Genomic DNA, 27234 nt, shown 5'->3' on the forward strand with positions numbered 1-27234 from the left:
ATCATTGTGTCTAAGATTTAAAAATCCATGTCAGCAGAATATTGGACAAGCTTCTGATTTCCTTCCCAAAATATTGAATCTCCAATATCAAATAAATATTCCTGTGTCAATAAATTCTCCCCTGTCCAGCCTTAAGTCCCCCCACCTTGTTCCAACACCTTTAAAATAAAAAAAACTTCCCTACACATTCCCTGGGTTTCTTTATGGTACTTAATGTTGTCCAGCTCCTGTAATTCCTTTGATTTATATTTTCTGACAGTAGCTAAAGATTTGAACTACCCTGAGACTTTATCTTAGTTATTTTACTGAGATCAAGAAGGGATGAGGAAGGTAATTTGGGAGCAGGACAAGCATTATCTTGTGAAATATCATCCCAGATAAGATCTTTAATTCCCTATGCAAGGGCAGATTGCTCTCTTCTGGGAAGAAAGAGGTACTACTTCTGCCTGTGTGGAATTTTCTGAGAAACTGAAGTGTTTAAGGTTTCCAGATTTGTTCATTCATCACTCCAACTAGGATGTGAAAGCTTTGCCCCCAGGTCAGGAACTGTTTGTCATCACAGTTTATGATAGATGAGGATTTCTTTTAATGTTACCAGTAATGACTGTTGGTATTTGCTGTGTCTTATTGGATATTCAGCTTCCCTGAACATGCTACTTTCTTTTACAAATTCCCAGAATAGTAATCCAGCCCACTCCTCACTTCTTGTAATTATCATCCCTCTCATATTATTGAAGTGCAATTACCAGATAACTCTATACCTCACCATTCACCTTTATGGTAAGAATCTTAGTAACTGTGTGCCCCCTAGCTACTGGGGTATTACAACCCCACTTCCAGAATAAACTTAATCTGGCATTCCCAGAGAGCAGAGCCCAGGACAAAGAATAAGTATGTATTGGGATCTATGATCTAGAGGCTGATTGAAGAACAGGAAGAGCAAGCAGGGAACCTGAGGGAGATAATACAAACGTGAACTGTCAACCAGTTAGAGATACAAGAATGTGTTGATCATATGGCATTGTTTGAGAGCCCTCTTTTTTTACATTGGTACAATTATATTTTATCTTAAACCTTTTATAAGGTTTAAAATAAAAGGTTATATGAGGGACAGAGCTCACAAAATGTTGCCTGAATTATTAAAACCACAAAGTGGAGAACTTTTTTTTTTAATAACATATACCAAAATATCTTTTAGTTGTTGAAGAAAGCGAAAAAGGGCTTAAGATTTACAGGATAAAAGTTGTATTTAAAAGCATGCTAAACAATAAATTAAAACAAAGAAGAAGCAAAGAGTTTAAATCCTATTATAAACGAATATCATCTCTATGGGATTCTATGACTAACTTTAACAATATTCAATTGACAAAACCCCTACTAAGAAAAGAGCCTCAACACTTCCTTAGGCTTGGTTGTGACCAAATTTATCCTGTTTATGAGATATGTATGAAAAACAACCTAAAGACATTCAGAGTGTCTAAAATATGAAACTGTTTCTCTAATTTGCACTTATTGGTCTTAAATCCAGTTGAGTAGGGATCAGCTATGACTTGAACCTTGTCATCATGGTGGAGTCATTTGAAGGCAAAGGGGCCTTTGCTATAGTTCATTCATGTGCCCATGAAAGTATAATATTCTGCAAGTTTCTCCTCAATGTCAAATAGGTGCTGAGAATTAAAGAGCAGATGAAACTTCCTAACCATTTCCAAGAATTCACATGATTAAAGATAATCTATTTAGAGTTTATATATGTTCAGTTTTCTTAAAGCCATAGATTTTATTCTAGAAAGGAGAAAGTACATGGCATTAATTAACCAAGCATGTTGTAAATTCTAGAATGCCAAATTAAGTTCTTTTTCTTCTGTATTACACCAATTTTACCTACAGACTATAGATTATATCTATGACAAGATTGTTAGTGTTTTGCAACATGTCAAAAGTAGATCAACATTTTTTTTCCTGAGTGTCCCACTAATTTTTATCTAGAGCTATTATTCTTGGCCTTTTTACAAAAATTTCTTTTCAAATAATTTATTTATTATAACAACTGGGAATAGTGAGAGGACTTGACTACTTCAGCCAAGTGAAGAAACAAACTTCTTCTTAAACCTGTTCTCCTGTCTGAATTTTTATATATTAAAAATAACCTTTCTCATTCATTCCTGTGGGGGTCCTTGAAGAATTTGGCACTTGTTAGCCATCACAAATCCTAGATCAAATCTCCTTTATTCTTCAATGTTCTGCAAGCCTCTGGACTTGCAACTCCTGCCTGGGTAATTCTGTCTTGTTCTTAATGAGAGAGACCTGCAGCACAAGGTAAAAGTAGCTGAAAGGCATCCTGGATGTAGATGGCACCATTGATGCTCTAGAAAGACTGCTGTGATTAATGGGTTCAGGACCTCTGCCTTTTCTTTGATCTCAGCAGTTGTTAGACAGGTGGTGAACTCTTTAGACAGAAAGGACAACTCTTTGCACAATACAACTGTCATCTGGGAAAGAGTTTGGCTTTTTTCTATGTCTGTCACTTCCTGCTTCCAGCCATGCAGAACCAATGCTGCTGTTTTGTGAAACAGGTCATTGAGCAGGCAGTCAATTCTGCTAGGCAGCAGATTGCAAAGGCATGGACATCCTCTACTGAATTTTTATTGACTTCCTCAGTATTTTCTGCCTCTGATTGTTTTCTTCCTCTTCTTCCTTCTCTGCTAATGGTCCCGTCAGAAATGCCCCAATCCAGAGAAAACTTCTGAAGTTTCAAGATCACTAGAAGGTTTGACCTCTGGTCTTTTCTGAGTGGACACTACAGGTTCCAATTTACTCTCTGCTGTGGCACTTTGTTCAAAAGACTCAGAATTCTTGGCTGGCTCACAGTTTCCATTTTCAAGAATGGGGTCTGCTTCACTTATCTCTTGACCCTCAACATCACCTTTATCCAATATGATTAGAACATCACCACAGCCACCACTGCCGAAGCACTGCTCCTACTCTAGAGATTCCTCCTGAAACAGGTCTTAAGACCTGTTAAGGTACCACAGGAGACCCTCATGCAACATCAGCAGAAAAGCCAGGAAAGCTTTGGAACAGGAAGCAGGAAGCGTACTGCACAGGCCTACCCCAAACAGCTAAGGTTAGAAGCTGGTTTAGGACCTGTGCAGAACCAGGGTCCACTGCTGCCGCTGTGAAAAAGGACAGGTGAGTCTGAGGAAGAACCCGAAGTGTCTGAAAATCTCTGTGATTCAGCGACTGCACTTTTAGGCAGATAATTGACAGAAATGCCTGCATATGTGCAATATTACTTATAAACTCCCCTAATGCTAATAACCTGAGGCCCACCAACAATGACGAAGTGCAGAAACATAATGTTAATCACAGTAAGGCAGAGTAAGGAAATTCATGTCACATCCTGTTTAGTTGAAAAATAGGCAAATTTAACCTAAGGTGTTAGGAGTCAGCATGGTGGTCATCCTTAGGACTAGATAATGTGCAGTAGGTGCTGTTGGAGCCCTCCTCAGATCTCTAATATCAGGGCATCCATCCTCCTGGCTATTGCAAGAATTGGTTATTTACAACTTACAGTTAATTCCTTTGTCAAATGGAAACATCTTGCTGGGATAACTATGCTCCCTTTCCCAACCAGACCTTGACTGATGACTGGTTGACACAGGAATACAAAAGCCTGGCCCTTCTGCCTCAGGATGGGACTAACTTTCTTATTCTGATTTTGTTTCATAGTCTTCTCATGAAATTAGATCCCCACTGAGACCACAGTCTAGTTTTTCTCCTGCTGTCAAATGTTTCCCTCATTCCTCTTCTCCAGAGGGCACTCTCCCCCTATGACCTCATCAAAGAATCTCTGTTCCAGGCTCTGCTTCTAATGAATCAACCTCATGGAGAGTGGAGCACTGATGGGGCCATCAAGGGGGCTTCTGTGGTATTGATGATGTCCTGTGTCCTGACCTGGCTGAGAGTTTGTTAACTTTATGATAAGACACCAAGATGAACATTTATGATTTTTGCTTTTTTTTCTGCATTTATGTTATAGTTCAATATTTAAAAGTTTTATTTGAGAGAGACAAACAGACAGACTGACTGACTGACTTATTTTGGCCAAAGGAGAAGTTATACTATCAAAATCTTTAGTTTGGAACTGCTTAGAATCATACGTTCCTCATAACATTTTCAAGACTCTCTATGTACTTGCAAAGCCTACAAAGTCCTTGAACTATTCACAAAACTCATGAGCCTTGGAAGCTACTGAAAGGACTCCTACCTCCATTAACTTCTTCCCAAATTAGTCATGATAAACTAGATAGTGTTTTATCTAGACGAACTAGATTATGCAGCATTAACAAAATCTAAAATTTTAGTGGCTTAGCATAGTAAGTTTTTTCTTCCTCAAGTGAAGTCTACTAAAGTGGGGGGTAACTGGTGGGAATGGTAACCCAGCAATTCTGGCTTCTTCCATCTTGTGGCAAGTCTCTCGTGACATGCTTCCACCATCACCACAACAGGGGAGTAGACTGCCCCAGTCCGGCTGCAGCAAAATAACCGGGGGGTGACAAGGAACTTGTGTACATTGATACAGCAGGAGTGGGAGCCGTTTATTGTAGGACCGGAGGGGTATATATACATTCCACACAGCTTATCTTAATTAACATAAACTAGATACAGCAGTCAACCAATAAGGAATCTCCACACTTATTGGCTCGCTGGCGTTACTTCACAAACTATTCCCTCTGGCAAAATGCCAGGCGCCATCTTGACTTGTTTACAGACCCTAACAGTAGACCGCTGGAAATCTTGGTACCATCACTCAAGAGTTCTGTCCAGAAGTGATTTTGCCACTTCATACAACCCTTGGTCATAACTTGTTAGTTGCCCCACTGCCCACCATCCTCAGCCCCACAACACCTCATAACTGTAAGGGGTAGGACTGGGAAAATATAATCTTCACACATGCTCAGAAAAGAAAGTGACTTCTACTCAGAAAGCTTATAAGTGACTTCTACTCAGAAAGCTTATCATGCCTTCACCTATTTTATCTAAAACCAACTTTGGGGTCATTAAATGGAACTTGGAGAATGATTTTTCCCCCCTATATGTGAAATAAATTCCACAAGAATATAGAAATTTGAAATTTGGGGATATATTAATTTCCCACATGAATATTTTGTATATCATTTACTTTCCACTTCACATTTGAAATTTAATCTCTGTACATGTGGCTTTATAATCAGGAAATAACAGTAGGATCAAATTTTGTTTTAGGATCAAATTTGTATTGTAAAAGTAATAGAATGTTTATAAAAAAAAATAGAGACAAGGATGGCCTTATTGCAAATACCACTTTATTTTGTGTAAGAAGAGTTGTCCCTGTGTGTCAAGATGATACTAATGATGGCTCAGGTGTTGCCTTTCCTCCAGTAACCGTTTACATCTTTTGACTTTTTTTTTTTTAAAAAGAAGATAAGAGCACTGAGGCTGATCTCCAGGACCAATGTCACACTCTTATACTGTGGAAATGATCTTCTTTGTAACACTGGAATATGTGAATTCTTAAGCCATGAACTTGATCGGCTTTTTCCACCATTTGTAGTATTAAATTATATTAGTAAATAAAAACATAATACTAAATTGTAAAAAATATGTAAAATAAAGTATAAATAAGGTTATACTTAGTAGCTGCATATTAGTGATTCTAGAAGTTAAATAAAATACTGAAAAATACATGGCTCTTCAGGAAAACACCTTTCTTTGGCTCACAAAGTACATTTTTTTCATTAACTTTGTAATAGTTTGTCAATTTTTTCTGCAGTTGAACCAGCTGTTGGCTTTCTGGATAGTCAAAATTCGCTTTGTTTTAGAATCAAATTTGTATTGTCTTGTTCCATGGAAGAAATAGAAAAATCCTAGAAATAAAAGAAAAGAGATTTATCATATTATACAAGTAGTTTCCAGATTTGACTTGAATCTACCAAAAACAGCACCAATTATTTTTTGGCCTTTGCTGTTCTAAATAACAGTACTGATGCTATCACTATGGCAACAAAATGAAGTATAGACTGTTAGATTCACTTACCATCTTTCTTGAAAACAGCATCAACTTTATTGCCAATTCCAGGAAAGTCGTGAGATATCATTTTAGGATAACCTGCATCCATGGATCGTTTATACTCATCATATCTAATCAAAAAGGAATTGGGGTGTCAAAACCTTTTGCTAAACATGTAAATTCAAAAACACTACAGGAAATTTAGCAGAAGTTAACAAGAAATTTAACAAGAACTTTTAATTCTAGAGATTGTAAAATGGGGACCTAGATGGGGAGAGGTAGAATGTTGGGTGGTCTAGAAGATTTATAAGATTCCTCTGAAATTCAACATCTTATATTCATTATCTAGTAAGTTCTATGTCCTATTAAGGTAAGATGCTATGAAAGGTAAGTTCCTTTTGGCCAAAGCTCTATCAAGATAATTGCTCTTATTTTCAAATCTTTTCAAAATTCAGCATCACCTGTTATTTGTATTCTCAGCACAGCAATTGAATGATGGGTATTGTTCAATTAATTAAATGGATGCTGGTTTGGATACAGCCAATCAAAGAAGAGGCAGGTGTCCAAAACAATTTGAGACTTATTTTGAGAAGGGTTCATGTAGAATTTTCTGCCTAGAAAGAATTGGTTCCCTAATAGTTCTTGTGCTCTATCTTTACCTCCAGCACTTGTTAGCAACAAAGAAGTAGGTTTTTCCAGTGTCTTCCTCTGAAACAGCAGCATCAATATGCTTCACAGTTCGAGGGAAGCCAAAGGAACTGTAGATGTCCTTGGGGTATCCACGTAGCACATCTTGCCCCTGAACAGCCCAGTACTTATTTCCTGCCAATCAAAAACCAGAGATGAAAATAATTGTCCAGGGCTCCAGTAGACTGTAAACTATGTTTCCACCGAGTTAATAGTTTTGCAAGATACAGCAGTGTCCTAGCTGCAGGTTAGAATAGTTTAGGGAGACTTTTAAAATACTGATGCTGGGATCCTTTCCTGAACCACTAAATCAGTATTTTTTTTTTAAGTTTCCCAGGTGGGTCTAACCTGAAGCAAGCTTTGAGAATGACCTGTTTATGGGATGGAGGCTTTTTTCCAATGCCAGATGTTCAATGGCTAATTTGTCATACTACCTCAGTGATACAAAGTTCAAGTGGAAGTTCACGACAATGCTATACTAAGGGCAGAGCACAGCAATGACTCACAATCTCAAATGACTTGCAATCCTGTATTGAATTCATTGTATCTGACTAGACTACAATTATGAGTATGTGAATTCATGCTGTACATGTTTATACTCAATAAAACCCATATCACATAAAACTAGTCTTATGTCCTAGAACCATAATAGCTCTTGTTCACTATGGTTATTTATTCTTCACAAAAAGTCAGTTTGATACTTTGCACATGTAAATTCCTAATTAATTTCATAAAATGAAAACTAGAAATTCTGTTTCAAAGTGTTTTGCCCATCTGAACTACTTTAAAATCATTGCCTTGAGTGTATCACTGCATCAAGTGTCTTAACATGTGTCTATATGATGCTAAACACCTGTACAGAAATTTGCAAAAGAACGTGTGTTTGGCCTAGTGTCTTCAAAGTCAGGAGCATGGGACTCTATTTCATTCTAATAGAATCAAACAAATTTGTCTAATTCACTTCACAATAATTCAGGCCTTCTCATATTTTAATATGCAAATGAATTGCCTGGGGAACTTATTAAAATTCAATTTGGTCAAAGAAGGTCTGGATAGGACTTGGGGTTCTATGATTGTAATTGATAGTCCAGTGAAGCCAATGCCACTATCTGAAGACCACATCTGGACAGCAGGGTGTCCGTGCCACCATCTGGCTGCCCAATGGTGGTGTTCTCTTAAGTTGGGGTTCAAATTAAAACAGGATTCAGGAACTTGCACAAACAAAATCTTTGTTTTATCTCTCTAGAATGGGATCATCTTTCTCGCTTTTATTCCTGAGCACTTTTATTTCCTAGGAATATGAAGGGAGTTTAAAATACATGAATAGTTTTCTCAGAAAACATGTTCTAAGTCCAGATTCATAAACAGGCCTGAACTCTTTTATCTCCAGTCATTTGCAATTTATTTAAAATGACTTGGAAATTCCTGATGCAATTTTTAATTGAACTATTGGATTCCCATTAGTGAGACTATTGAATTTTCAGAACTTCATGTTGAGAATATAGCTAGTATCTTTATATCTCAACCCAAAAGTAGATGAGAAATAATTCTTCAAAGCAGTGAAAAATAATCAGGAGCATTACCTTTGAAAAACCTGACTTCATCCCTATCAGCAAGTTCATAGGCCGCTTCAAGTCCATTTGGCAGATGTGGCCAGAAAACAGAAATGAAATTGAGCTCAACTGGGTAGAAGGAATTTGCACGCATGTAGAATCTGTTTTGAAAACAAAAGAAAGCAAGGTTTCTCTCTAGTTTCTAATTATCTCTGGCTGACTTCCAGCTCCTTTTAGTTGCTGGCACTTGTGGTACACTTGTAAATGTTTAACATCTGGCTTTCCAAAGGAGAGGCCAGGCATGGAAGGTTCTAGCAGTTGCTTATTTCCTTGGTGAAAATATTCCCACCATGGCAAATTTCAAGAGTCAGAACAGAGCACCATTGTATAGTATTTCTACCATAAAAATGCAATCAGCATGAATAACCTCAAATACAAGAATTAACAGTAAAATCTGGTTAAAATAACCATGGAGGGATGTTTTTATTATTTTATTTTTTATATAATTTAATTTTGAATAATGGCTGTGGTTCACAACAAAATTTAAGTCAACTTTGGTGAGCCATTAGGAGCCAGCTACAGTACATTGCTACTTGGAACACAACACTGATACCCTGTATTTAGTAAATATAGTCATCCCTGGGCATCTGCATTGTGTTGGTGCCAGGACCCCTTGCGGATACCAAAATCTGCAGATGCTCAAATCCATTGTATAAAGTGGTGTCATTTCTTCATATATCCCGTGAACATTCTCTCACATGCTTTAAATCATCTCTAGGTTACTTATAATACCTAATACAATATAAATAGTTGTTTAGGAATAACGACAATATATAATATGTATGGATTCAGTAGAGGAGCAATTAAAAAAATATATTGGTTAGATCAATGGACTTGAGATTGAATCTGTAGAGGTGGAACTTCCAGATTTGGAGAACCAATTGTACTTACAACACACTAAGGCCTTCTACCTATATCGTGACTATCACAAAAACCCGACAAGAGTATGACTCACATCTCAGGGATGAGAAATTGAGTTAGTGGGAGTAGGGGAGGCTTCTAAGGCCACACAGCTGGTAAAAGGCAAAGTCTAAATTTAAACCCAGTTCTGGCAGGGACTCCCTTGTCCTTTGATTGGTGGTACACAAAGTTGATTCTGCAGTTTGTAGGGACTGGAATATGTAACCTTATTAGCTATACTTAAGCACTGTCAAGAAGCCCATGAGCCTCATTAATGTGATAGTGTTGCAGAAAGGACTGACTACTCCTACTGAAGTCCTACCTTACTTACAATCAGACTGGCATAATGAAATGTGACCCTGGATAAGGGGTCAGAAGACCAATAATTACTCTGTCACTAGTTAGCTCTGTGCCCCAAAAAGGTTTCTCTTTTCTTCTCTCTGCCTTAATTTACTGATCTGTAAAGTGGGCTGATAGTTACTGATTTTCTACTTCATTGGTATTTTCTAAGAATCAAATGACTTAACACATGGGCAAAAACAAAGTTGCAATGTTACATTGTACAAATGCAAGCAATTGCTGCTCTGTAGTTATAGATGTAAACAAAGATAAGATAAATAATACACGGAGCATATTGGTCACACATAGTGGTGAATGCAGAACACAAAGAAGTGGCATCTTACCTGTCTTTAAAGAACATCAGTTCTCCCCGAATTGTAGTTATGGCATCAAAGGTTAGCTTACTATCACACACTTCTGGGGTTTGTGGGCCTGTTGCCTGGGTGGGATTTGGGGAAGATCCTAAAGAAAATAAAAGGCCTGGAGTTAGTTTTGCCTAGTGTTAGAACTATTAAACTATGAAACCAATGGCTCTTTCCTTTGAAGTAGGTATGAAACCAATAGGCCCCTGTCTATGACACTCTTATTTTTACTCACCGTATATGGCTTGAATGCCATTGATGTCATCCTGAGCAAGCTGAACATCACCACTGAAGATGTAGTTGGGGTACATTAAAGCTCCAATATCAGTAGAATGAGCGAGTCCAAGAGAATGGCCTAATTCATGAGCCGCAACACGATACAAGTTGTAATCTAAAGAGTCAATGAACCCATTTAAATTATTTGAAATGTATTCAGCTTTGAGGCATTTGATTAAGAAATAATCTACAGATCTGCAAAGACCAATGCTCATATTTTCTTGTTGATGAAATACACATCTAATAACTTTTTCTGAAGGTGAGAAGTACACATTATTAATAAAGGGATATGTTCAAGCCTAAGTTCTGTTGTTATAACAGATAAAATTAAGATAAACCCTCTGGCTGAGAGTCTAGCACAGATGAGCCAATCTTGTTAATGATTAGCTGGCAGATATTATTTCACAGAGAAGCAATATAGTTCTATTAATATTTAATATTTTTTATTATTTTCGAAACTGATAAAATGCTGAAAATTCTAGGAAACACAGAAAGCCTTTCCTTCTGTTAATTTCCCCATGTGCAAATTTTGTTGTCTTTCAAATAGAGAAGATTCAGTGGAGATGTCCACAAACAAAACATTAAGCTTTAATCTTTTCTTTTTTTAAAAAAAATTTAATTGTAGATGGACACAATACCTTTATTTTTTAAATTTATTTATGTAGTGCTGAGGATCAAACCCATTGCTCCACATATGTGAGGCAAGAGCTCTACCACTGAGCCAAAACCCCAGCTCCAATATTTTCTTAATGGAAATTTTAGAGAGGCCTATTTGTCACCAATTAGATGCTGTATTGGCAGAAATAACTTCTCACTTTTCTAAACTTACTATTAACTTTCTGAACAGAAATAGAAAAATACCAGCTTCTATTAATGTATTCTGTTAGTTAAATTAACCAATATTATGATGACTTGTGAAGGGGCGGGGAATAGAGAAAAACAAAACTAGTGGACTTACCTCTGAAGTTTTTGGTCCACCTTTCATCTTCATCAAAATGAGCATCTCCTCCAATATCTGGGCCTGGTTGGAAGGCGTGAGCGAGGTTTCCTCCAGGTCCATCAAAGGGAGAGTTGTCACGATGGTCTGTAAAACAGAAATCAATCCAGGGCCCTCTGGGCTCTCATTCCAGCTAAGTTAAGAGAGCAAACATTAGCTTGTTAAGAGACCAATAGCCTTCCATCAGGTGTGATGAGGTTTCCCTCCCTCAGCCCATAAAGTCAACAGTCCTCTTCAACAAGGAGTTCCAGCTACAAGACTAGAGACATTTAGGGGCAAAATGAAGTTAAGCTGAGGATGTTTTCATGCTACACGAACAGTTTACCTCCTCTGACAAAGGAAATCATTATGTCTGCTTGGCCCTCAAAGATTTTGGTGAATGTCAGTGGTGAGACATTACTCCAAAGTTGAAAGGCTTTCTCAATGGCGTGGTCCACATCTTCTCTTGACAAATCTGGTGTGTAATTTTCAATCCTTTGAAAGAAATAAAATAGAGACCCATTGGATCTTATTTGTTACCATTTGAATGGGAAATAGTTCCCTCATCCTGGTACCCAGTCTGGTTACCTGTAGGTCAAATGTGTTTTCTCCCAACGAGGGTTCCCCTGAGTGAGGACAAACCGAGCCACATCAGGCACCCCACATCTGGGCTGCTTCATCACCTTCAGGGTTTCAGCATCTGGCTTTCCAGTCACTTTCAGTCCAAAGAATTCCTGCATTTCCTTCAGCTTTTCAACCACTGAACTACTGCTTCTCTGCTTTTCAATTTGTCTCTCATTCTTCAAATTGTAGTAGTTTTCCAGGTATTTCTGATAAAAGACATAATTGTTGAAACACTGAATAGGAAACATTTCTCATTAAAAAAACAAAAACAAGCAAACAAACAAACAATAAAAAAACCGAGAGCAATGAAGTTTTAGCCAAAATAGGGAAACTTTTAAAAAGCTGTTGTTTAGAGTTCATGATTATTGTTATTCTTATCATTGGTGGAAAAATGCAATTTCAGAGTAGAAATCTCCCCATCATGTTACTGAAAAGTTCAAACGTCCCTGTAGACCAAGATTTGCATCCTGTTTCTGCAGTTCTTTCTCACTTCCAACTGGAAAAGGAGAGTCGACACTTGGCTAGATACAATTTGGGGAGGATCCCGTTTCTAACACAAATCATTTGTCTTTGTAGGAAATGCTCCCTTAAATTAACTCCATTCTACTACGGTAGAAAAATACAAACAAGAGACTTGCATTTCTAGTGTGTGTAACGCAGCACTTACCTGGACGATCTCCACATCCTGCTGTTGTGTTTCTACAGATGCTGGGAAACCATGAGACCCCACGTCCCAGAGCAGTAGCAGCAGCAGAGAAAAGCAGAGCATCCTGGCCTTTGTCTTCCTCCTCAAGGCAAGACAATGGAGGGCTCCTACCTGCCTGTTGCTCCAATATCTCAGCTCAGACTTTCCCTCTTTATATACAGACTAGCACTCCCAGAAAGCTTGAGGCCATATGACTCACATTTCATAACATCCTCTTGATTAGCAATGAATAGCCTGAGCAATCATCAGAAATGGTGACTCCACGCAGATTATTTGGATTAGCTTGATGTTGTAATCCCATGATTAATATCAAATGGGACATGTGTGAAGGGGACATTTTTTTTTTTTACCATGTGAACAGTTGTTTTCTCTAGTTCATGTCCATCTTAATTGAGAAAGGACCCGTTATACACACAGGCACAGAGTAGCATGGCCATTAAAAAAAAAAAAGTGTTTTGCCTTTTTTTTCCTGCTGTTCATAAAGGGCTGCAGGTGTGGGCTCACACCCGCCCTGGGGCATAGGGTGAAATTTCTGACACTGTGCCTTAAGTCACCCTGCACTAACTGAAGTTAAACTCCTCACTCATTTGACACAGGCTCTCCTGTCTGCTTTTGTTAAGCTCCCTAGTTTGCTTGCTATAGCACTGGGGTCTCCCTTAATCTTTATTCAGGCCTAAGATTTGAGACCCTTGCCCAAGAAGAACTCTCATCCACAAGTGGGATATGAGATAACTCCCTGCCCGAGCATCATGTAGACCCTGCCCATCAGCATTATGGGACAAACAGGATCCTCGCTAAAACCGGTCAGAAAATACCAGGTGGGCAGGGGCTGTCAAGAGGCCAAGTGCAAAGCAAGGGTCTTATTTTTGTCTTTTTTCCCCTTGGCTTGAGCACATCTTTTTTCCTTTGGCGTACATAGCATTTATTTATTCTTTCATGGATGCATTCATTCATGTATTTATGCATCCAGCCATTCAAAAGATCTTATCAACATGTCCTGCATAGTAAATAAATGCATAGTTGTGTACTGAAATATTCACACTCCAGTGTTAGTGGTCCATATCAAATTGTCTTGAGTACCCCTCATGGTATTCATACCATTCTTAGTGAGGAAAGCTGGTCGGTTGTTGTAGCTTCCTCTACCCTTGCTGCATCCTTCTCCTTTGAAAGTGTTTAAATGAGACATTGAGTTAACATTTGCCTCCATTTCCCCACTGAGGCACCTCGAGGTGTCTCCCACTTTGACTGCTGTGTCAGGCTTGCTTTTTCAAGACTTTCCTCACCTTGTGGATTTCTGTTTTGCTTGCCACATCGAACCCAATATCTTATTTATAAATGATGCGTCAAAATATCTCAGATTGATTTGAAATCACTCTAATCATTTCCTCTCTGATCATTTAGCCACCAACTTCCTCATCTAAGTGGAATAATACGTAAGCTGGAGAGGGTCATAGGAATGGGAAGAAATTCTCAGAAAAACGAAGTCTCCTTCTGGTGGACATCACATGGAGGGTGGGGAGGACTCCAAAGGACATCAGTGATGAGGTGGCTCAAGCCACTTCCGGTGAGGGAGGTAGCCAGAGGGGCTCTGTGAATTAGAAGCTGGACACAGACTGTTTTTTAAAAGTCAAGGGGCATCTGACACACCCTGATAGCTGGAGAACCTGGTTGGTGTGGAGAGGTCCCCCCTGGGGGCTGGGAAACAAGGGATACTGAATTAACTGAATTAACTCAAGAAAGCAGACTGCAACTACAGGGGACTGGGCAAGAAATAGCGTAACAATCACCCTGGAAGAGTCTCATAAAATGTCTGTCTAATCTGGCAAGAGCTACATATTCTGCTTTAGAGGTTTTCAAACAGTTGTAAACCAGAATATCCTTTACTTGAACAACTTGTAAATCAGATAAAAGCAGAACCTCTCTGGAAACTGGAAGCTGAGCTTGAGGGTCCCACATAGGTCAGGCCCACTTGGTCCCTCCTTCTCTAGAAGAGCCCACCACTTTCTCCTGGTCCAGCTCCTGAGCCATTACCCCCAATACTAGAAATGTTTCCTTACATGTCAGGGTTGCTGACGTGGATTGGAAACTGGTTGCTTAAAACCACTTTTTTTGTTGTTGTTTTGTTTTGTTAAATTTCTTCCTAAAATAACCAAGGATTTTAAAATTAAGTCATGGTTAAGCAGTTACGTATTCATAGCACAACCAACAATATACACACGGAACTTCTGAGCTGGTGCTAGTGCGTGATTACTTTAGAGTAAAAAAAGAAAACAAAAATCAAGAACAGAAAAACAGGGATTCTGTTTTCCAACCCAATCCTAGCAATGCCTGGATTTAGCATAGTTTCCAAGATTAAAACATAGTAAAACTGTCCTTCTCTGGGAGTATCTTCTTACCCTGAAATTTCATTTTGGATATAATTTTGTGAAAATTACTCCTCTATCCTCCATCTGCTGGGAGAATCATAGGCTTAAGAGGGCTCTCGTGAGTATGACTACGTCAACGTGACTCTCCTAGCATGCAACTTATTCTGTGATATTCTTGTTTGCTTCACCCTGGCTGCTCTGTGGAAGACCTCAAGTATGTTTGTGTTTTCCATATTAAGTTCAATTTTGTAGTTTCAATCTTCTTTCTTATTTTTTGTGCTTGAAAAAAAGAATAAGCTATTCAGTTTTAGATATATCCATTCGAGTTGGATTTTTTTATTTATTTTTTTGTCTTACAAATCTTGAAATGGTCTTCAGTTAGAAATTTAAATATTTAATGCTGCTCTGTTTTGAGAGTGACATGTGGCAAAATTTTTCCCATTCTATATTCTCCCCATATATGGCCATCTGGTAGCCTTATGGCTAAACCCTGCAGATACTTGGTATACATTGTCACTTCAGTCTTCATGGTTGCCCTCCAGGTAGAAAGACTGACCCAACGGCTCTAAGTCCTGGGTCACAGCAGGTGAGTGATGGAGACAAAGGTCTCTGTGACTCCAGCAGGTATCTCCCCACCCTCCCCTTTCAGGTGCATGCGCAGGCAAACACACACACACACACACACACACACACACACACACACATACACTGGATATAGAAATTTTATTTCCTAATAGAGAGAAAGTATCTTGAGACACTAGGACTTTTATATCAACCACCTTGTGTCTATAATAATGTCACCACGCCACTATCCTGTCCCGCTGGTCCAAAATAATCTTTCTCACTTCCCCTTCAAGTTACTACTCACTCTCCCTTGTCAATCTTCTTCAAATTGCAGCCTATACTTACTACATCAACTTAGTCTTTGTTTACAAATGATTGTTGAATGAATTAATTATGAATCAATAAATGGATCAATAGATATTTAAATTACACTTGAATAAAAGGAGTATTTCTTATTAGGTTCAGTTGTCTGCAAAAGTCTATGCTTGTGGTTAGGATTTTAGGATATTTTCATTCTTTTAGTCTCCTAAAACTAAAATTATTTAGATCATCATAGAAATAATATGGATGATTCACTGAGTAGATGTTAGCTGAAACCTTGGATGTTATCTGCAAAAAGAAGTTAATACTGCCTCGCCCAGTGACTTATGATGTAACTGAAGTGACAGTCAAGTGGAGTCACAGCATATTGTAGTTATTGCCTTCTAATCTCTAAGACTGTCCCCATGATCAGGTACTACATGGCAATGAAAGGTCAACAGAGGGACTCACAGACATGTAGCTCATTTTCTTACTCCATAGTTAGTATTTTCTTGAGTAATAGAAATTTGTCCCTATGTTATTATAATACAAAATATTATGTATGTATTAAAAATTCTATATACTACTATTGATTGCAAAGGTAAAATTATCAGATATACATAGAAACAATATAAAACTAGAAAGCATTCTGGTGTGAGGCAAAATCTGATTTTTGTGGGTGAATTTTTAGACACATAGATTTAGCATGTCAACCTCTGTAGTACTCTGTTGTTGTTGTTTTCCCACATATATAGGGAAAACAATAATATTAAGATCTGCATGAATTTGGGGAGTAGTTAAATTCCCAAATAAAACAAAATCATGCTTGTTACATTATAGCTGTTCAATGAATACTAATTTCTATCAGCATGGAAAGATACTCAGACCACTTAATTTAACCCTCTTTCATTGGAGATGAGCAAATTAAATCCCTAAATTTTCATTTGTTTTTATTTCACTGGAAGCAAAATATCGGAACTATGTATGGTTCAAGTATCTTTTTAAAATTTTTATTTGTTTTTCTTAGTTACACATGACAGTAGAATGTATTTTGGCAAATTATGCATACATAGAGTATAATGTTTTATTTATGATCTCACTTTTGTAGTTGTACATGATGTGGCGTAACCCTGGTTGTGTATTGAAATACAAGGCTAGGAAAGTTGTGTCCAGTTAATTCTACTCTCTTTCCTATTCCCTTTCCCTTCATTTCCCTTTGTCTAATCTAATGGATTTCTACTATTCTCCTCCCCAACTCCCTTGTTTTGGGTTAGCATCCACAAATCAGAGAGAACATTCAGCCTTTGCTTTTTTAGGATTGCCTTATTTCACTTAGCATGATATTCTCCAGTTCCATCTATTTACCAGCAAATGCCATCATTTCATTCTTCTTTATAGCTAAGTAATATTCCATTGTGTATATACACCACATTTTCTTTATCCTTTCATCCACGGAAGGACATCTTGGTTGTTTCCATAGCTTGGCTATTGTAAATTGAGCTGCTATAAAACATTGATGTGACTGCGTTACTATAGTATGCTGATTTTAAGTCGTTTGGGTATAGACCAAGTACTGGGATAGCTGGGTCAAATGGTGATTCCATCCAAGTTTTCTGAGGAATCTCCATACTGTTTTCCAGAGTGGTTGTACCAATTTGAGTCCCACAAACAATGTATGAGAGTATCTTTCTCCCTACATACTCACCAATATTTTTGTTATTCTTGAGAATTGCCATTCTGACTGGAGTGAGAGGGAATCTCAGTGTAGTTTTGATTTGCAGTTCTCTAATTGCTAGAGATGTTGAACATTTTTTCATATATTTTTGAACACTCACATTTCTTCTTTTGTGAAATGTTTGTTCAGTTCCTTTGCCCATTTATTGACTGGGTTATTTATTTTTCTGGTGTTAAGTTTTTTAAGTTCTTTGTATATCCTAGAAATTAATGCCTTATCTAAGGTACTGGTGGTGAAGATTTTCTCCCATTCTGTAGGGTCTCTGTTCATGTTCTTGATTGTTTCTTTTGCTATGAAGAAGTTTTTCAGTTTGATACCATCCTATTTATTGATTCTTGATTTTACTTCTTGTACTGTAGGAGTCTTATTGAGGAAGTTGGTGCCTAAGCTGACATGTCAGAGAGTTGGCCCTACTTTTTCTTCTAGTAAGTGCAGGGTCTCTGGTCTAATGCCTATGTCCTTGATCCACTTGGAGTTGAGTTTTGTGCAGGGTGAGATATAGAGGTTCAATTTCTTTCTATTACATATGGATTTACAGTTTTCCCAGCACCATTTGTTGAAGAGGCTACCTTTTCCCCAATATATGTTTATAGCAGCTTTGATTAGGATGAGATAACTGTCCTTATGTGGATGTGTCTTCTATTCTGTTCCATTGGTCCTTTTGTCTATTTTGGTGCAATACCACACTGTTTTTGTTACTATAGCTCTATAGTATAAATTAAGGTCTGGTATTGTGATGCCTCCTACTTCACTTTTCATGCTAAGGATTGCTTTGGCTATTCTAGGTCTCTTATTTTTCCAAATGAATTTCATGACTGCATTTTCTATTTCTTGAAGAACATCATTAGGATATTTATGGTAATTGCATAAATCTATGTAGCACTTTTGGTGTTATGGCCATTTTTATAATACTAATTCTGCCTATCCAGGAACATGGAAGATCTTTCCATTTTCTGAGGTCATCTTCAATTTTTTCTTTAGTGTTCTATAGTTTTCATTATAGAGTTCTTTCACTTCTTTGTTAGTTTTATTCCCATTTTTTTTTACATTTAGGCTACTGTAAAGGAGATAGTTTTCCTGATTTCTCTTTCAACTGATATATCCTTGGTGTATAGAAATGCAATTGATTTATTGGTATTGATTTTAAACTCTGCTACTTTGCTGAATTTGTTTATGAGTTCTAGAAACTTTCTAGTAGAATTTTTTGGGCCTTCTAAACGTATAATTGTGTCATTTGCAAATATAGGGATGGTTTGAGCTCTTTTTTCCTGTTTGTATTTCTTTCATTTCTTTCTTTGTCTGATTGCTCTGGCTAGGGTTTCAAGGACTATGTTGAGTAGGGTTGCTGCAAGAGGACATCCTGTCTTGTTCCAGTTTTTAAAGGGGATGCTTTCAGTTTTTCTTCATTTAGAATGATGTTGGCCTTGGGTTTAGAGTATATAACTGTAATGGTTAATTTGAATTAATTTGCATTGTCAACTTGATTGGATTAAGAGATACCCAAGATTAAGAGGTTTATGGGTGTGTCAATGAAGGTGTGTCTAGGAATGATTGGCATGTGGGATAGCCAACTGAAATGGAGACCCTCCCTAAGCATAGGCAGCACTGTCCAATAGGATGATGGCTTGAATGGCTTGAATGGAATAAAGGTTGGAAGAACAAGGAAGCAGCCGCAGATACAAGCTTGATTCTTCTTGAACAGATTTTTGATTGCCACTGCAATTGTCTGAGCATATTGAACTATCACTTCTTTACTCTTCCAAAGCCGACTCTGCCAGTGATTCTCTGGAAGCCTTTGGTCTTGTACTAGGGTAGCGCTGTTGATCCCTCTTGTTCTGGGGCTCTTGGACTGTGCAGCTACTGGTTCCTCTAGTTCTCCAGTCCTCTCACAGCCATTGTGAACTATCCAGCTTCTGGTCACATAAACCAACTTAATAAGTTTCCTTTTTATAACTATACTTCCTGTTGATTCTGTTCCTTAGAAAACCTTGACTAATACAATAGCTTTTACAATGCTGAGGTACGTTCCTACGATTCCTAGTTTTTCCTAGTATTTTGAGCATGAATAGATGCTGAATTTTGTCAAATGCTTTTTCTGTGTCTATTTAAATAATCATGTGATTCTTTTCTTTAAGTCTTTAAGTCTATTGATGTGGTGAATTATGTTTATTGATTTCTGTATGTGGTTCAAGCATCTTGATGAGAATGTTTTGATACATTGAATATTGATGCTAAATGATTCTCTAAAATGTAAATTAAATGATTCTTGATGAAATTGTTATCAGGCCATAAAGCAAAGCAAGTCAATTGGAATATATTGCATATTATAGACCAAAATATTGAGTTGCTTCCTTTATTAATTTTGGAATCTTGCTTGAAAAGCAACCATGCTATAAGCATGTTATAAGATGTTATATCACCACCACCACCACCACCACCATCTTTATTGTCATAAAATGCAAAGGTGGCAAATTCCTTAGTTGTGTAAATCATAGCCAGGAAGCTTTCCTACCTTTAGTATTAGCTTAAGAAAGTGAACATTTTACCTCTGATCATGCTGAGGAGTTTTTTGCTTTATTTTGGGTTTGGGGTTTTTTTTGGGGGGGTGGGGGCGGGGGGCAAATACATCTACATTAAGAATCAGATTCCCTTGGGTTTGGGGTTGTGGCTCAGTGGTAGAGTGCTTGCCTAGCATGTGTGAGGCACTGGGTTCAAGCCTCAGCACCACATAAAAATAAATGAATAAAATAAAGTCCCATCAACATTTAAAAAAAAAAATCAGATTCCTGCTGGGCACATGCCTGTAATCCCAGCAGCTTGGGAGGCTGAGGCAGGAGGATCTTGAGTTCAAAGCCAGCCTTAGTGAAAGCAAGGCACTAAGTAGCTCAGTGAAATCCTGTCCCTAAATAAAATATAAAAAATAGGGTTGGGAATGTGGCTCAGTGGTGGAGTGCCCCTGAGTTCATTCACCCCCCAAAACAATCAGATTCCTAGTAATGCAAAAAATAAAACAAAAAAACCACATCATCACCACCAAGACTCAACTTCCTGTTTTTCTGTGACCTTACACTTACATTGCCTTGCATTACCCCTGAGTGAACTCTTCCCCAAAGTAGTTTTTTTCCCATTGACCTATAGGAATTGAGTGCTTTGTATGGATTCTCAAGTACCTTCCAGGTGCTTTTTCCTGTATATTTTTGGCCCTTTCTGAAGCACATTTAATGTATTTCAGAGATGTTTTAGAAATTTCCTTTGTGTGCAGGGCAAGTTAGCTGAGTAAATTCATAGTTTAATTTATTGCTTATAGTCAGGCTACTTTCAAAATGATTTTCTATAGAAGCTGAATATTTATTCACTAACTGAATTAACTAATTAGTGTGCATTGGGCAGAAATTTGTCAGTTGTTACATTTGCTAAAAGAAACTTAATGTTCTTCATTATATAAAATTTCTTCATATTCTCCCTTGTAGGTATGACTCAGAAAAGACAATCTCTTCTTCACTGCAGTCAAACTCTTCATGATTCCCCAAATATGACATATTTGCCCATATTTGTCATTGCATGTGCTCTCTCTTTCTCTGTACTTAGCATGATAGACTCCTACTGCTTCTTCAAACCTAGGATAAGCATTGCTTCCTTTCCAAACTTATTCATTCAACAGAAGTTTAATAGGCACTAAGTCACAGGCACTGTGCTGGCACTGCTCAATGTGCCCACGTAGATGTATATGAATGACAGTTGCAGTGTGCTGTGTTACTGGACATACTCAGGAGGAAGACTGAACACAGTCAGAGGGCAGTGTATGTAGGTTCCCAGAGAAGCTGACCCCTGAGCTGGATCTGCTAGTGGAAAATGGCAAGTCTGTTTTAATCGGGAACGATTTGGTAGGTGGGAATGATAAACTGAATTAAAGAGAAGTTTAAAGAATCAGGAATCTCATGGAATCCATTAATGAGAAGAGTTCTAAGGGATTGTTCAGCAGATAGAATTAAACTTCTCCAATCCCTCCGCCAGCTTTTCTCAATGGTCTTGATCCCATTTCTCACCACTCTGAACACTGTGTTTCTATTAGCACCTGGGTGGGGCAGAACATTCCACTGTTTCAATTTGGCTTGGTGCATGAATAATTTTTGGACATGTTTTGGGTAGTCTGAATGGGAATAACAGGCTGTAAGGGCTTCCTTGCTGTTTTTACTTATTTTCAAGAAGGAAATCTCGATTGTATTATATCATTTTCCTCATAGACTGTAGGTGAGGAGAAATCAAAATCCTCAGACATATCTACTTTTTATCCAAAGACCTTAAAGGTTCATCTTCAGGGAACCCATGGCATGGGTTCCAGAAGACAACTTGATGAGATGGAAGTGAACCCAGCTGCTTTTCTCCTCTCCTCACAGACTGCTGGCTTCACCATGATGCGGCACTTAGCTCTGCCCTGCTGGGACCCCACAGCCAATTCCACATGCTCTTGGGAAGTCTCTGGCTTGCCAATCCGCTCTTATTCGTGTCTAAACCTAGAATCATTTTCTTGGGAGATAATTTACAATTTATTCACAATAAGAAACTTGGGAAGCCTTAGGAATCACATCTCAGGACAGCCTTAGTGAGAAATGGTTGTTGTCTTTTTTTTTTAAACCCTGTCTTTCCATATATCAGCTTTTCTTCAAGGACAATGCTTGTCCATAACATTGTTGAGAGCCACAGCCGAAGGGGCCCCAGCAAACTTCCAGCTGTCGGCTGATGATTGGCTCACAGCGGCCCCAGCAACATCTAGCTGATTGGCTCCTCTGCGGTGATGCTCATTGGGCTGTTTCCCTGCCCTTTCAGACCAGGAGCTGCTCATTGGGGGACTTTTTTGGCTCCGCCCACATGACCCAGCCAATCGGCCTCAAGAGCAGGAGGATTGTGGGAGGTGGAGAGAAGCTGGTGTGGGAGAGAGAGGCTTGTGGAAAGCCGGTGGTGGCAGTTGAGGCTCTGAGGGTTTTTCCTGAGAGGCTGTTTTGTTTGGCGTGTGTGGTTCTAAAAATAAAGTTAGTTTCTTTTGACAAGTGGCTCCTGATTGTGCCCAGCCAGACTGCGGCAATAACATCAACCTTTTGTGCATGACTTTGACTTGCCGTGGTTCTAATTCTGGTTCGAACCCTAGGGGATATTATAGATCCAGTCCCCAACATGGACTGACTATAAGTTATGGGCCTGTTGATTCTCATTCTAGGAGTGAGCACCTGACAGGCTTTGTATTATTCTTGTGTCTGTCTGTAGTCTAAACCAGCTATTGCTGCAGTTGTGGCATTGTTGGTACAAACATGGTTGCCTAGGCGCACCACCTCCATTGGAACTTTGGGGGGACATATCCAGAGAAGGGAAAGCAACAGGGCCTGCATTTCAAGTGTTATCCACAATATTCCAGGCAGTGGGTATGGTGAACTTGAACTTGAGAACTAGAAGAGAAAGAGAACTTGGTACAGATAGGGAATGTCAAGTGGTCCAATATTCCTGCTGTGTTGCAATTGGGGTAAGACATGATGAGAGATGAGCTAGAATAGTGACTAAGGCTGAAATTATAAAGAGCATAAAAAACCAGGTACTCTCTCCCCTCTTGGCCTTTACACATTCTAAACCCCCTACCTGACTGGGATATCATACCTCCTCTCCTTGATTTACTAAGTCATTGCCCTTTGTATTTAACTGCTGTGGAGTTCCTCCCTCCTAAGGCTGGGTGGGTTACTGTGTGCTTCCCCAGTTCTGAGTGCCTGGACTGAGCAGTGTTCATATCTCATCTGTGTTCTGACTGCCTGTTCACTTTTCCATCTTTTTCACTAGAGAATAAGCAGGAATCTTGTTTGAATGTATTTTTATCCCTAGAACAATGCCTGGTGATCTTAAACCTTCAGTACAAGTCTGTTTAGTAAATGAATAAATCAAGGAACGAATGAGATGGACACAAATCAAGCCAACAGCAAGCACCCCCTTTCTCTCTTGAGAAAGAGATTGGTATTGATACAACCACATTTGTACCAACAATCCCACAATTGCAGCAATGGCTGATTGGATTAGAGACACAATAAATCTGGTTTTGCTTCTTAGAACAGCGGGAGCTTTCTTAGCTCCTAGTTCCCAAAGAATGAAAGCTCTCCTGGAAGTTCTCTGGTCTCAATACTAGTACTCTGGATAAATATTCTCCAGATACCTCTCTCTTCCAAACTCTCTGCTCACTTCCTGCAAGTTCAGCCTAGATTATTTCCCAGTGTGATTCTGCATTTTGTCACGTTAATCCTTTTCCTTCTCCACAAGCTTCTCCGCATTTCCTCCCCCTGACCTGCTGAAACACACCTACATTCATCACCTGCTCATCTCTGGATCATCTGTTAGAGTTCGCACATTCCTTTTCCCAACTGTTGATACGACCAGCACATCACCTCCTACTCATCTCCCCGACATATTTATATAAATGTAATAATTCACTGTCTTGACTTTCACAAAGAGTAGTAAGAGGCGATCTACAATTATAGATTATAATGCATTTGCTATCCTGTTTTATTTCATTAATGATTATGATGCTGTGTTCTAGTACTAGGAAAGAATGGCTAACTATCTGCTTATTTTACAAGTGTTTCTAGCTCGATGTTGTAGTGCTGCAGGGCTTGATCCTTGGACCACTTCTCAACTGTGTTCTTATTCCATTGTCAAACTCATCTAGTCTCAAATTGGAAACTATCTATGTGCTGACAACTCACAAATTTCTCTCTCTAATCCAGACACTTTCCCTAAACCACAGACTCATATGTCCAAAATCTCCACTTGACTGTCAAATAGACATATCAAACACACATGTCCAAAACTGAACTTCCAGTCTTCCCACCAAACTCCGTTCATCCATGTCCTCTACATCTTGGGTGATGGCAACTTGGCAACTTCATGCTTCCAGTTGCTCAGTCTGAAGAATTTGGAATCAGAATAAACTCCTCCTCTCTGTTATACTTCACAGCCAGTCTATCATTAGATCCCGATGGTCCCAAGTGCTGCTGATGGAGGATATAGAGAGCAACTCCTGCCCTTCCAATGCATCACATATCACTGAATTGAGCATTGGGGAAGCCTCTCAGAAAGATCACTGGCAGATTTCTCATGGAGAAATCAATGAGTTGAAAGGAATTGAGAGCTCCTGATCCTATGCTAGGAAACGTCACATCAAATAATATATTTCTTCGACCTAAGCCATGTATGCAACCCCCTTTTAAAATAAAACTGTTTTCAAAGAACTACCCCCTCTCTGTTGATTCAAGTAATTTCTATAACAATGCTATTTAAATATGTGTCCCCATGAAAACTGGAGTACAATCCTTCTGCTAATGGTTTGCATATGACTATAAAAGCAAAACAAATGAACAAATTATAGAATGTCAAACTACAGGAAAAAAACTGCTGCCGTTTCCACCTTCCAATATACACTTCTCCCCACTTCTCATCGCTTGCACAGCCACCACCATGGTTGGAGCCACCTTTCTGTCTTGCTTCCTAATAGGTATCTGCATTTTTACCCTTTCTATAAGAACACCAGGGTCTTCTCTGCTCCATACTTTCCAGTGGCCCCCATTCCACTCCTAGGGAAAGAGGAAGTGTGCACATGGGCTCTCATAACCCCACAGGACTTATTCCCATCTCAGCCCTCATATCTTTGACTTTCTCATCTGGTACTCCCTCCCTCCTCCACTTCATTACCATGACTGGTTTTTGTGTTGTTCTTAGGACATCCTGAGCACACTCTGCACTCCAGCTGATCTCTCTGCCTGGTTTTTCTTCCCCCTCATTCTCTTGGCCGGCTCTTGCACCTCCTCCAAGCCTTTGTCTCAGTGCGACCCACTTCATCCATCCTGTACAATACTGCAACCCATCCCACTCCACTTTTTTTTTCTTATAGCACTTATCTCCTTCTAATATATAATATAATGTATTTATCTACTATATTTATTGTTTATTGTCAACCATCTGTTTATCTCCACATCAGTGATATCATCCCCAAATTGTGAGCTTCAAAGGATTGAAAGTGTTTCTATCTTTTCTTAGCAGAGCAAAATTTTGACCTAAATTTCTGTAGCCTTGTGGTTGTGACCCTCCTCGGAAGGTCGTGGATCACTCATTCACAAGAATAATTTGAATCTGAATAGTCACAAGCCTTTTGCCAGCTGAGTGCTTCTAGAAAAGGACTATTTTACCTGCCTCAGAGTCAAAAGGTAACATGATTTTGTGAGAAAGGAATTCAAAAGAAGTTCACATAGAGAAAAAGTTAAGGATTAAATTGTCATTTTCTGATGGAGAACTTGTTTCAAGAATGCAAAGGCCCTGCACGATGCTCTTCAGGGAGTCATCCAGGACTTTCCTTGTGATATGAAATATTTCCAGTGATTTCTTAAAAGATTTATTCCAACTTCTGAACAATGAAATGGCTACTATACTTATTTGTAGGCACTTACATGCAAGTAAAAATACTTTATCAATAAAATTTAAATTGCTTATCTAAATGGAAAAATAATATGAGATATCACTTACTGGAGCTTATTGAAATTATGAACCTTTGACTTTGGCATATCTCTATCATATGCCTATTGCTGAGCCACTCCATCTTACCCCTTTCACTTGGCCTGCTACAAAGAGCCACTGCTCCTTCTCTCTTTTCAATTCAGACAGTCGCTGCCTTACCTCAGTCAGGCTTCTTCTTGCTCCACTGCTTTTGTTGTCCATCACATCTCTAGGTTGATTCATGTTAACGTAATGAGTAGGGAGGCAGCAGAGTGGACGAAATATAAGCTTGATGTCAAGGAAGATGGGCTGGATCTCTGGCTCTGCTACTTTCCGCATGACCTCGGGGATGTTGCACAAACATTCCAAATAGCAACAATTATATTTACAAAATGAATTTAATAATATCTACCTCATAGGTGAGAATTAAATGAGAAAATATATGTAAAATATGTCTCCCTCTGTGGTAAAATAGGACTAGTAATATATGTCAGCCTGCAGTTGGATTTGGTAATGTCCAATGGAGCTTTCTTTTTGCCTGCCTATTAATAGAGTTCTACTTATATTACAATTAACGTTCAACTTATCAAGAAATTAAGTCTTAGGTTTTCTTAAGGTTTTTAAGTGCAGCACTCTAACCTTGTTATTCTGTTTACCAATGAAATATGTTTGTATAAAAATAAACATAATCACTTTCTCTACTCTTTTATTAATGTTTCATGGACTCATATAATTGAAATATGAAATATCCTTGATCATTTAATACTATTTGCAGTTATAAATAGCATTTTCATCAATACCTCAAGATATAATTACAATTTTAATACGGCTAATTCTTTCAAATAATTCAAACCTATGGTGCATTCTTAAAATTCAACAAGCAGGTTATTTTTAAGCATTTTAACTCCTATTAATCTAATAAATGAAAAAATTAAATGCTTTACATTGAATTCTCATATACTTTTCAAATATCTTAAAAAACAGAAAACAGAGTTTTGATACTGACTACAAACAGCACATCAATACTACTTAAGTCAAATCTCAATATTGTATTTCTTCTAATTCTTCTTCTCTCTCTCACTATATATTTCCTCCTTCTAAAAGTGGCCAATTTGCTTCCTCACCATATTATTATGTCAGACCCAGTACACATTAAAGTTGCACATACAGATTATTATCTGAGATTGTAAGTTGAGGCAAAGGACATCTGTGCTGCT

General features: G+C 38.3%; 1 protein-coding gene across 1 annotated transcript; it reads right to left on the bottom strand.

The window, feature by feature from the left end:
- Positions 1-5796: 5796 nt before the first annotated feature.
- On the bottom strand, positions 5797-12595 carry Mmp1 (matrix metallopeptidase 1). The gene is made up of 10 exons (XM_027930579.2): positions 12494-12595; positions 11791-12032; positions 11549-11697; positions 11185-11310; positions 10186-10341; positions 9933-10050; positions 8320-8450; positions 6709-6871; positions 6077-6180; positions 5797-5906 (listed from the first exon to the last, which is right to left on the bottom strand). Exons 1-10 carry the CDS (start codon positions 12593-12595, stop codon positions 5797-5799), a joined length of 1401 nt encoding a protein of 466 aa, XP_027786380.2.
- Between the last annotated feature and the right edge of the window lie 14639 nt (positions 12596-27234).

The sequence above is a fragment of the Marmota flaviventris genome, chromosome 9, assembly GCF_047511675.1.
Source record: "Marmota flaviventris isolate mMarFla1 chromosome 9, mMarFla1.hap1, whole genome shotgun sequence".
Taxonomy (NCBI): domain Eukaryota; kingdom Metazoa; phylum Chordata; class Mammalia; order Rodentia; family Sciuridae; genus Marmota; species Marmota flaviventris.

Bases quoted from the DNA above. Each gene is read 5' to 3' on its own strand.
- Mmp1 (XM_027930579.2), bottom strand. From the start codon at position 12,595: ATGCTCTGCTTTTCTCTGCTGCTGCTACTGCTCTGGGACGTGGGGTCT. The intron at 10,342-11,184 runs GTAAGTCCACTA...TTGACTCTTTAG, and splicing joins GTGGACCAAAAACTTCAGAG to ATTACAACTTGTATCGTGTT. The intron at 6,181-6,708 runs GTAAAGATAGAG...CTTTTTGATTAG, and splicing joins GTTGCTAACAAGTGCTGGAG to ATATGATGAGTATAAACGAT.